The sequence below is a fragment of the Macrotis lagotis genome, chromosome 2, assembly GCF_037893015.1.
Source record: "Macrotis lagotis isolate mMagLag1 chromosome 2, bilby.v1.9.chrom.fasta, whole genome shotgun sequence".
In the NCBI taxonomy this organism is placed as follows: domain Eukaryota; kingdom Metazoa; phylum Chordata; class Mammalia; order Peramelemorphia; family Peramelidae; genus Macrotis; species Macrotis lagotis.
The window spans coordinates 201,063,407-201,076,157 of NC_133659.1; the positions used below are offsets into that span (position 1 = coordinate 201,063,407).

Genomic DNA, 12,751 nt, shown 5'->3' on the forward strand with positions numbered 1-12,751 from the left:
GTTCCAGTGATGAAAGTTTGCCTTCTGTGTTGCAACTGGAGTCTTTTCACAGCTGGCCTGCTGTGACACTGGTCTGTTTAGCTAGAACTAAGGGTCCTTGATTGCTGATCTATAAGAGATTCTCACTGGTTTGCCTGGACACTATGGTAGGCTGTGCTACCTTTTTTATCAAGTAAGACAGATCTTTCCTGAAATCATTTTAGGTTATCTAAAGCTGGAAAATTATTTTACTCTGTCTTTTATTTTTATTTTGAATTTTTTACAATTTTTCCTTTAATCTTGCTTCCCTCCCCTCACCCTCCACAGAAGGCAGTCTACTAGTCTTTTCATTGTTTCCATGGTATACATTGATCTAAATTGAATGTGATGAGAGAGAAATCTTATCCCTAAGGAAAAAAAATAAAGTATTGGGCCTGATTGTTGCACTAATGGAATGGGCAAGTCCATCAAGGTTGGTCATCACTGCCATGTTGTTGCTGTGGCACACAATGTTCTTCTAGTTCTGCTCTTCTTGCTCAGCATTAGTCCATGCAAATCTTTCTGGGCTTCCCTGAATTCCCATCCTTCCTGGCTTCTAATAGAACAATAGTGTTTCATGACATACATATACCACAGTTTGCTAAGTCATTCCCCAATTGAAGGACATTTACATTAATTTCCAATTCTTTACCACAACAAACAGAGCTGCTATGAATATTTTTGTACAAGTGATTTTTTATATATTACTAAAATATTCTTGCTTAAGAGTAAACATAATACCCCCTCCCCCAGAAATTATAGACCCTCATGAGAAATAAAGTAAAGGAAAGGGGGAAAAAATATGTTTCAGTCTGTGTTCTGATACCATTAGCTCTGTCTCAGGTGGATCACATTCTTTATGATAAGTCTGTCATAAAAGTTATTTCCATATTTTTGCACTGTTGCTGTTGCTGATTGTAATTCCCTCAATCCATTCCTTTCCACTACCATCTATTATAATTTCTCTCTCCTTTCACTCTGTCCCTCTTCTAAAATGTGCTGTAGGGTGACTGAGTAGTGCAGCGGACTGACCACTGGCCCTGGGTCCAAGAGGCCCCAAGCCCACATACCACCCCTGAGACCCAGCAACCACCTAAACCCAGGGTCCCAGACAGGACCCCAATCCCTGCCCTTTGCAAGAAGTAAAAAAGAAAATGTGTTATATCTGACTGTTCTCGCCTATAATCTACCCTCTCCTCTATCACCCACATCCCCCCTTCCCCCTTTCCCTCTTCTCTGCTTTTTACTCTGAATGTCTATACCCTATTGAGTATATGTACTGTTTCCTCTCTGAGCCATTTCTGATGGGAGTGAAGGTTCCCTCATGCCCCCTGGACTTCCCCCCCCCCCATATCATTGCAAAAGCTCATTGTAAAAAAAATTTTTGTAAAATATTTTTTAAACCAAATATCTTAGCTTATTCCACCTCTCCTTCCTCTTGGCTCCTAGTACATTTCCCTTTTAGCCATTAACTCCATTTTTACAATATATTATATATTCAGATTCAGCTCTTTCCTGTGCTGCATCAATAAAAGTTCCTTCTACCTGCTCTATTAAATGAGAAGTTTCATATGAGTGTTATCAGTTTCATTTTTCTATGCAGGAATACATGCAGTTCATCATCATTAAGTCCCTCGTAACTTATCCTTCTCCTCCACTCTCTATGCTTCACCTCTTAGCTGAGTCCTGTACTTGAAGGTCAGACTTTCTGTTCAGCTCTGGTTGTTTCAACAGGAACATTTGAAATTCCCCTGGTTCATTGAAAGGCCATCTTTTACCCTGGAAGAGGATGTTCAGTTTTGCTGGGTGGTTGATTCTCTGTTGCATTCCAAGCTATTTTGCCTTCCAGAATGTTATATTCCAAGCCCTATGAGCTCTTAATGTAGTTGCTGCTAAGTTCTGTGTGATCCTGACTGCAGCTCCATGATATTTGAATTGTGACCTGGTTGCTTGTAGTATTTTCTGGTAGTTCTGGAACTTGGCTATAATATTCCTAGGGGTTGGTTTTTTGGGATCTCTTTCCGGGGGAGATCAGTGGATTCTGTCATTTCTATTTTGCCCTCTGCTTCTAGGATATATTTCCTATAGAAATTCTTTAAAAATGAGTTCAAGGCTCTTTTCCTGATCATGACTTTCAGGTATCCCAATAATTTTTAAATGATCTTTCCTGATACTGTTTTCCAGATCAGTTATTTTTTCAATCAGATGTTTCACATTTTTTCTAATTTTTCATTCTTTTGGTGTTGAAATATTATGTCTTGCCTTTTTGTAAAGTCATCAGCTTCCTTTAGCTGCATTCTAAATCTGAAGGATGTGTTTTCCTCATAGAGCTTTCTTATCGCCTTTTCCATCTGGCTAATTCTTTTTAAAGCATTCTTCTCCTCAATAACTTTTTGAACTGTTTTATCCATTTGACCTAAGCTGGTTTTAACATGATACTTTCTTCAACATTTTTTAGGATTTAGTTGACTAAGCTAGCTACTGACTTCTTTTTTGCGTGTTTTTCCTGCATCTCTCATTTCTTTTCCCAATTTTTCTTCTGTCTCCCTTACTTGATTTTCAAAATCTTTTTTTTGAGCTATCACTACTTGAGCCCAACTTCTGTTTGTCATGTTGTCTTTAGATGCAGGAGCTGTACTTCCTCATCTTCAGATTGAATATTTTGATCCTTCTTGGGATCATAGACAATGTATTTCTCAGTGTTGTTCCTCTTTTTTCTCTGTTTACACATTTCTCCAGCCTGTGCTTGGTTTTGGAGTGCTTCATGAGCTTTTGAGTATTATTGGGACACCTGCTTAGGGGTTTCTTGGTACACCCCTTTATTCCTCCAAAGTGTTATGCTCTCTTGCTTGTAGTTTTATATGTAGATGACCACAGTCCCTCCTCTCTGTCCTGGAGCAGTTAGGAGGGGCCCCTGCTATCTTATTATGGAAGGCCAAACTACAACCTGGATGTGAGTGTGGGTAAATGAGACCTGCCACAGATAACTTTATGCTGTCTCCCCTTTCCCCCTTACCATCTGGGCTGTGTTCTGGAGGTGTAGACTGGTTTCTCCCATTCTTGCTGCAGGTTCTGTGGCCAGTGCTCCTCATTCCACACTCATTTTGGTGTAGCAGAGTTCTCTCATGGCCCCTTCAAGCTGTTGCCTGTGATCCCTCAGCTGGGCTGGGCTGGCCTGGCCTGGTCTCGGCTGAGTGGTCACAGCTTTTTTCCAACCCTTGATCTCAGTGAAACATACCTTTCCTGTGGAACTTCTAAGTTATCTTGGACTGGGAAAATGTATTACTCAGCCTTTCTTTGGGTTTTGCCCCTCTAAATTTTGACTAGAGTCATAATTTTTTGGCTTTTTGGAACTGTGGGGGGAAAGAGTTTCTGGGAAATGCTGCCTTCACACCAACATCTTGGCTCCGCCCCCCCCCCCACACTCTGTCCTTTTGTGGGGTCTGTCATCAGAATCCATTTAGAGGCTTGTTTTAATATTATTCTTGAGGGAAACTGGCGAGAGCTCAGACAACTTTCTGGCTTCTCTCCACCATCTTCCTCTAATTATTTATATGGAATTTTTTTAATCTATTTCTTACAGCAGGACATCTTATTGTATATTCTGCAATTTTGTTAAAATCATTATTTCAGTTTTTTGTTTTTGTTGACTGTAGGGTTTTCTCAGTAAATCATCATATCATTTCCAAAAATATCCAATCACTTGACTTCTTTTTGCCTATACTTATTTTCTAAATTTATTTTTCTTATCCTCTTTCTGTAGTTAGGATTTCTAGCAACAAATGTAGTGATGATAATGGACATCCTTGCTGTACTTTGTTCTTGTTATTGGTTTGAGAAAGCTATTTCTGTATTTAGGAAAATTCAATTTATTTTTATGTTTTTAATATCTTTACTAGAAATGGATGTTGTATTTTGTTAATCATTAGAGGATTTTTCTATTTTTATTGCATATTTTGTTCTTATCCCAATTTGGGAAAATTGATTTTGCAAAATTGGATCTCTTGCCAAACATTCTTTAAACCAGTTTCACAATGCAGTGCTTCACTATGTTTTATGATGTAGCAGTGCTTATAATCATGTTATCTTAGTAAGATTTTACAAATTTGTATTCTGAATCAGTATTATTTTTGTCTGTTGTTCTTCTCTGCTTGGCAAATAAGTTGAATGTTTGCCAAGAAATATTTGGGGATCATTTTGTCTTCTTGTAATAATAGAGTTATATCAGGTAAACATCTGTAAAATAATTATAACCTGTGTTATATCACTTCTTATCTATTTCCTATTTTCAATTATCAGTTGTACCTTTAAACAGTTGAGAATTGTTTTAAATCTCATTATGCTTTTGTCTTGATTTTAACTGTGTCTTTGCTTTGACAAATTGTGGTTTCATTGTATATAAACAACTGATTGAGGAATAACTTCATATTAATTTCAAGTCTCTTTCATGCTGCTACATTTTCTTTTCAACTTTTTTATACTATTTGGTCTTGCAATTCCAGTACCTAGCAAATCTTTTGTCAGGCTATTCAGAATACAACTATATGAGATTTCTTTGTAATCCACATGCCTTTTTTATTTATATTTTTGCTTTTGCATATATTTTTCACCATTTTGACCTTTTCTTTGTATCTTATAGTTAAGTAATTTAGTATCAGCACATATGGGTTTAATTGAAAGTATATTCTTTGTTGAATTTCTCTGCTTCTTCATGTTCAATGACTGATAAACTATTACATAAAATACAATAATTTTCATGGCAATCTGTTTGCAAATATCATCTTTACTGCAAATTATCCCGTGAAATATTGTTATTTTTGCTTTGGGACATATTATAAAACCAACTCCAACAATGTCTTTCTTTAACTCTCCAAAGATTATCTGTGAGTTTTCCTCATCTTTAACTTTAAAGAGAGAAGAGGAAATTAGTCAATCAGTCAATAAACATTTATTAAATGCTTCCTTTGTGCCAGACATTGTGGAGGAACTGATTCTAAGCAAAACAAACTGTAGGGATCAGCAAAAATATTTCTAGCCTTTTGAGGTGACAAAGACTGGGAACCTGATGAGCGGCCCATCAATTGGAGAGTAATTGTGGTACATAAATGCAGTGAAATATCATTGTACTGTAGGAAATGGCAAAGGGAATGTTTTTCAGATACAACTGGGAAGACTTATTCACAGAGGCAAGTGATTATCATCAGTAGAACAATTTATACACTGACAACAAAATGGTTGATACAAATGACTTTAAAAAATAAAACATGCTACCCTCTTCCTCCTGTTGGAGAGGTGAGGGACTTAAAGTGCCAGATGAGACCATTGGTGGTGGTGGCGGGGGTGGTATTTGGACATGTACAATGCAAAAATTTGCATTGTTTGCAACTGTGGTTTAATTTTTCTTTCATTCTAATCAGGACAAGGTGGGGGAAGGATAGCAGCACGGAAGACAGATTTTTGTTGATTAAAAAAATACAATTTGTTTTTTAAAAAAACTTCAGTGACTCATCACTGTTTTATCTAGCTTTAAATACAAACACCTCAGTTCATCATTTAATCCCCCCTCTCTGTCTAGCTCCCTCTTATCTTTCCAGGGCTCACTTAACTCACTTACTCTGCATTCTGCATTCCAGTCAAAATATTCTGCTTATATGCTCTTTCCATCTGCCTCCTCCTTAACTTTGCTCAGGTTGTCCCTGGTATGGAGAATGTTCTCCCTTATCATTTCTCCCTTTTAGAACTCCCCTTCAAGTGCCCCTTTTACTTGAGGCTTCTCTGGCTTTCACCAGTTTTTGGTAAACCTCTCATCCCAATTATTTTGTGTTTCTATTTTATAAATTTCATATTTATTTCTGTTTATATATCTATGAGTGTGTGTTAGGATGTTTTTCCCCAGTTGAATATAAACTCCTTGAGGACAGGGATTCTCTCACTTGTCAGTTATATTTCCAGTATATACATAGTAGATAAAATAATGATAATCATAGTATTAAATGTATGGTGAATGAATGTATGAATGAAAAAAGGCTGTCATTAAAAGGATTAGACTTGTAGCTGTAAAATCAGGGTTTGAATTCTAACCTTGCCACTTATCTGTGTGATCTTGGACAAATCATTTAACTTCTCTGAACCAGTTTCCTTTTTTTTTTTTTAAATCAGGGTTATAACATTTTACTATCAACTTGTCAATGTTGTAAGAATCAAATGAAATAATATAAGCAAGATATACAACTGTAAAGTGCTATATAAATGTATTTAAGCCACTATTATTCTATGATAATATAAAAATTATTACATATTTAAACACTTTTTTGGACCTGTCACATTTCCTGGGAATGTATAGTGAAAGAACTAAAATCTAAATACAAAATAATTTAAGAAATATTTGGACAAAATATTTGCATGTGATAGATTGGAGTAGTTTGGGGGTTTTTTTGGAGGGAGAGATTAGATGAAATTTCCTCTGTAAAAGCGCCTCTTTTTATGTCAGTACAGTACATTTCATTCCTCCCTGATACACATCACAAAATCCAGTTTCTTTGTGACTGAAATTTTTATCTTAAATCACATTTCTATAGCAGCTTATGTAAAATTAACATGACCATATCAGGCTTATATGATATCAGTCCAAAAACACGTTTAGTTTCTCACCCTAAATTGTGAGTCCTCTGGGCTTCTAAGACCAATCTATGAGAACTGATTTCCTTGAAAAGCAAAGCCAATTCAGTTTGACAGTTTATATTAAATCCCACTGTTATTTGCATGAATTAATAACATTTTAGTGTATATTTCTGTCAAAACAAAGTCTTTTGATTATATAACTTTCATAAAGAAAATCTTAAAACTCAGTTCTGTTCTTTCCCTCAATTTGCTTGTTTTTAAAGGCTAAGAAATGCAAGATAAGATTGCATTTTATTTGAGAAAGGGTAAAAAAATTATTTAAGATAACAGGTAGACAGTAAAACACTTGTGTTTATTCTTTTTGAATACTTAGAGGGAAAGTTTTCCATTTTTCAATGACTTTTTTTTTAATGAGACCCATCTCCTCTGTGAAGAATGCAGATAATTTTTTTTTTCTGGCACAAAAAAAAAATAGGGTAACTTGATCTGAGTCTGACAGTGTCGTTCAGTTAAGTGCTTCCATCTGTTGCCTGCTGTTCCCCTTACTCATGACCCCTCTATGTTTCTCTCTCTTTCTCCTCTTCTCTTTACCTCTGTGTTTCTTTCTTCTGTTTCTCTCTTCCTTCTTTTATATTTTCTTTCCCCTTTTCCTCTTTCTCTTTCTTTCTCTCTCTCTCTATTTTTCATCTTAGCCCCTCTGAGGAAGGCAAAGTTTGTTGAGAGCCCACGAATCCCAGAATCTGATCTTGGCTCACCAACACTCACTTCAGCACAGAAACTGGACGTTGATGAATACTGCCCTGGTAAGCATGCATGCAAAGTGTCTTCTTTGAAAGAGGGAGGATTGGATCGGGCTAGTTCAGTAGAGTAATATTTCACATTTATGCCACACATACAAAAATCGTTAAACCTCCTTCCCATTGTATTACATATTTTTCCTTGCTAGATGGCAGACATCTTTCTCTGCTTTTTTTTTTGCTTCCCTCTGAATCATAAAAATAAGTATTGAAAAGTTTTTAAGGCAGTTTTCAAGGGAATTCATGTGAATTTGAACACATAGATCATTTCAGGGGTGTTTTGGAATGAGGAGGTACTTTAGGGAATTACCTTTTATAGAAAAAAGGAGCACTGAAAATATGAATAAAAATTGTTATATATTTGAAGTAGAAATTTTCATACTTGAAACCTAGATTTCTATATATTTTTATAGAGAATTCAGAAATATTACTAATAGCAAATTCAGTTAGAGCAAAATTAATGTCTTATTTTGTTTGGTCTCTGATTTTTAGAGGTACATCCTCTTAGTCTATGAACAGATGTGGGAGTTGACTGAAATCTTTCATCTACAGGAGCCAAACTGTGGTTTAGACTCATTATCAATGCTTAGATTCTTCCGAACTTGGATAAGTTGCCTGGCAACCACTTTTATACTATGCAGCCAGTCTACTGAGCTGTCTTAGGGATGTTCTATTCCAGAAGGGATGTAACTTGCTTTTAGGTATTTTGTTTCCCTCTTCAAAGTTTCTTCTTTTGTTCTTGCAGGTTTGTTGATAAACTATAGTTATATGTGAGCATTGCATTCTTAGTTCCAGAGTCAATTTTAGTTAAACCATCCTTTTAACTATAGAAAATGGGTAATCTATGATAAGATCTCCGTGATTCATTTTGACTATAAAATAATGCATCTATTGATCCAGATAGAAGAGAATAATAGAAGAAAAATGGGGCTAGGTTTGACATGAGAGGAATTTGACCTTATGTTTCAGAAACCAATTCATGATTTTTCTTATCTCTTGTGGTAGATCCCCTATGCCTCATGCTTTTATACTTTTAAAGGTAATCATTCCTTTTTGAATTAATCACCATATTTTCGAAATTGACTTTTTGATTTCCAAAAGGGAACAAAAGTTTCTATGGTGCATTGGGAGAGGAAATAGGGGTGAAATACTCTATCATTTGTGATTTTCACAGTATTTATGCTATTTGGACAACAGAGATTTTCCTTTTTCCTATCTTATAGAGTCTCTAGTTTGTTAACACTAAAAATGAACCAGAGATGAAAATAGTAAAAATTTGTAAGCACTATCAATTAATAACAAATTTACTTTGGGTCTTCTCTGAATGTCAGGGGGAAAAAAGCATCAATTTAGAGTTTAGGGAGCATAGACAGAGAAAATTTCATATCTTTACCTAGCATTTAATAAGCAACTACTATATGTAAGGTAGTATTTTAAGTTTTGGCGTTATAAACAACAATAACAAAAACAGCTCACAGTCTATTAGGAGAGACAACATGTAGACAACTCTGTACAAATAATATATTTAAGTAAATTGGAGATAGTCTCAGATGGAATGCACTAAGATAAATTTAAGGAGGACTGGGAAAGGGGGCATATGAAAGAGTTATTAGGAAGATGTAAATAACAGGACTTGACAACTGGTTGAATAGGGCAGTGAGAGTAAAGAGCCTTGGAAGGTTCAAAAGCAATAGGGATGTTAAGAAAAGGAAGATAAAGAATTCAGTTTCAGAAATGTTTATTTATGTGTCAAAAAAAATTGTTCTTTTGATAATCCTTAAGTTACTCCAAAGTGGAGTCTAAAGAGGGCAGCCCCAATTTATTATATACTAGGAAATGTCAATGTTGAATTATTATGAAAAATCTCATATTATTAAAATCTAGTCTGCATATTTATATTTATCTATAATCAGTATTAATTCCTTTCCTCATGGCATATTGGATAGAATCAGTTTTGGAGGCAGGAAGAACTAGGCTCAGATCTTTCATCTGACTCTTATTAGTCTTGTGACTAAAGCTCTCTAAACCTCAGGTTTCTCATTAGTAGAACTAAGGTAATATCTATAGGTATTGCCACGGAAGTTTGTTGTGAGGTTCACATGAAATAAATGTGTTAGAATTACATATTAGTGCCAGCTATTGCTGTTTTATCAGTTGAACTAAAATAAATCCAAGTACTATTTTCTCTTACTTATTATCTTCTCTTTGAAACAAGTGTAAGTGCTTTAAAAATGCATGGTACTTTATTTGTTTGTTTGTTTGTTTGTTTTTAAGGGTTTTTGTGAGGCAAATGGGGTTAAGTGACTTACCCAAGGCCACACAGCTAAGTAATTATTAAATGTCTGAGACCAGATTTGAACCCAATTACTCCTGACTTCAGGGCCACTGCTTTATCCATTGTGCCACCTAGCCACCCCGGTACTTTATTTTTGGGGGAAAAGATAGTAGTGGTGACTTTAGAAATGAAATATTTGTTTTCTTTTTATTTAATTTTAATTTCCCTTTTGATAAAATTTTTTATTTATATCATATTATAACAGAATTTATTTTTTTAAAGAAAAGATGTAATGATCATAGTTTATTGTATGACCACTATTTGCAATTATATGGAACTGGTAAAGGACATAAATTAAGGTTGATGGGCTAATATTAGCTTCTGCCCCACATGTGAGAGCAAAAAAACTAGAGTCTGTCCCACAAATGGAGCCAGACTTACCCCTGGAAGCTATTGGGTTACTGCCAGGTTTTTCTCAGGTTTTTCCAGTTGGAAATGCTCCCACATCCCGCATGTATTCTTAGGAAATGTATAACACAATTAACTGAGTGGAGTAGATAGAACTCTCTTATCTGTATTACACACACCTAGCTCCTTCCTGCCCATATTTATGTTGAAGGAAGGAAGTCTTTAGGCATAGAGGATGGGAATGTAATGTTTATCTGGTTGGTATACTTACATCTTATTTATTCCTATATGTTCATATATATTTGGTTACAGATGTAACCTGATCAAATTATGGAGGTAAATTAAAACAATTAGGATTCAGAATATGACCATTAATTCAAAATAACTTTTGAATACAATCTTAAAGTTCTAGGATCAGAAATTTCTAATTCTAATTTGAATAATCATCAACTCAAACTACTTGTATGCTAGAAATTCAAAATTAATTGATTTGGGTTCTTAAAAAGCAAAAAAATAGCATTATGTAGATGAACTACTAAATTTCTACACCTGTTATGCACCACCTTTGTTTAGACATTGTGCAAAAATTTAAAAAAAATCATTTATTCTCAAGGAACTTGAAGCCTAATAAGAGAAATATAACATATGTCAAAATGAGTTTGAGTCAAAGTAATGTGAATAGTACAAAGAAAACTTGACAAAACAATTAGTTCATCTGGACAGATAATAACAATAGCTACCATTTTTCTAATACTTTATACTAGAAATGTCAGACTTGTAGGCCATTAGCAGTCCCCCCCCCCCCAAATTCCCTAGAATTAGGCCTGAACTAAATTAAAATGTAATGAGGAAATATTTACAAAATAAAAATAATACAATATAAATAATGTTAATTTCTGGCTTAAGTCAATCACGGATCTGTTTCTTTTTGAGCTTGTCAAAACTATCTTCACAACATTGTGAGGTAGGTGATTTTGTTGTCCCTTTTTTTACAAATGAGGAAGCCGAGTCTATGAGAAAGATAAGTGACTTGCCAAGGATCATAAAACTAAGAAGTATCTGAGGCAAAATCTAAATAAAGAAGACTTCATGGAGCAGATTTAAGATGAGGAATTCAATTGATTATATGCACATTTTGGGTTTTGTCTTGAGGGAAAAAATGAAGCCTGGATAAATTAGGTATTCTCTGCTGGCTCATAGCTGATGTTCAGATGTGAATCTGCAAGTGCATCTGAGATTTTTAATCTTCTGTCATCAAGAATCACTATTTCCTACTTTTTTTAATCTCCTACTTTTTGCAAGAAGTCTTTACTTGCTCTCTTTAGTCCTAATGCCTTCCCTCTGAAAGGATCTCTTTTCCTTGGATTTATCTAGTTTCGTAGTTTCATGAATATGAGAGGAGGAGGAGGAGAAAAATGAGGAGGAACTACTTTTTTTTGGCCTTTCTTTGAATCCCCAGCATTTAATACAGAGCTAAAGCACTTAAATGCTTATTGACTTGACTAACATACAACATTATATTTTTTCGCATCAGAAAACCAGAAATTTCAAATAATCAGATTTTTCTGGGAACAGATAGGGTTCAATTTATAATTTAGGTTAATTTATTACTTATTTTTAATTTTCAAAATTTTTTCCAATTGTATGTAAAATCTGATAGAGGTTATACATGTACAGTCACATTTAATATTTTTCCATATTAATCATTTGTGAAAGAAGAATAAGAACAAAAGGGGAAAAATCATGAGAAAAAACATAAAACATTATAAAAAAAGCAAAAATAGTGTGTTATGTTCTATATTTAGACTCCATAATTTTTTCTCTTGATGTGAATGGCATTTCTCATCACAATCTTTGCTCATTGAACTGTTGAAAGGAGTTAAGTCTATCATAATTAATCAGCTACAATCAGTGTTGCTATTAATATGTTCATTGTTCTGGTTCTACTTACTTCACTCAGCATCAGTTCTTATATCAGTTTCCAGACATTTTTGAAAGTCACCTGCTTATGATTTCTTATAGCACAATAGTATTCCATCACATTCATATACCACAGTTTTTTAGCCATTCCCCAATTGATGGGCATCCTCTCAATTTCTAATTCTTCGCCATTACAAAAAAAGAGCTGCTTTAAATATTTCTGCATATGTGGCGCTTTTCCCCTTTCGCTTTGCAGTGGTATTGATGGATCAAAGTGTATGCATAGTATTATAATCCTTTGAGTATAATTTCAAATTGCCCTCCAGAGTGGTTGGATCAGTTTACAATTCTACCAGTAGTGCATTAGTATCCCAGGTGTCCTACAACCCCTCCAACATTAATCGTTTTCCTTTTTTTTGTCATATTAGCTAATCTGATAGGTGTGAGATGTACCTCAGAGTTGTTTTAGTTTACATTTCTTTAATCAATAAGGATTTAGAACTTTTTTTATATGACTATTGATAGATTTAATTTCTTCATCTGAAAATTGGCTGTTCATTTTTGCTATTCCCCCCATTTATCATTTGTGGAATGGTTTGTATTCTTATAAATTTGACTCAGTTCTCTATTTTAGAAATGAGTACTTTGTCAGAAATGCCCAGTATAAAAATTGTTTCCCAGCTTTCTGTGTTCCTTCCAACTTTGATTGCAT

At 34.6% G+C, this 12,751-nt stretch overlaps 1 protein-coding gene across 6 annotated transcripts in view; it reads left to right on the forward strand.

Moving 5' to 3' along the window:
- TANC2 (tetratricopeptide repeat, ankyrin repeat and coiled-coil containing 2) overlaps positions 1-12,751 on the forward strand; it is a 649,103-nt gene that overhangs the window by 357,985 nt on the left and 278,367 nt on the right. For 5 of the 6 annotated variants that reach the window (XM_074224430.1, XM_074224431.1, XM_074224432.1 and 2 more), the window contains one exon: positions 7,332-7,442. The exons of the other annotated variant lie outside the window; for it this stretch is intronic. In XM_074224430.1, the coding sequence (XP_074080531.1) occupies positions 7,332-7,442 (111 nt within the window). The remainder of the gene's footprint in view (positions 1-7,331; positions 7,443-12,751) is intronic. 6 annotated transcript variants of the gene reach the window in all.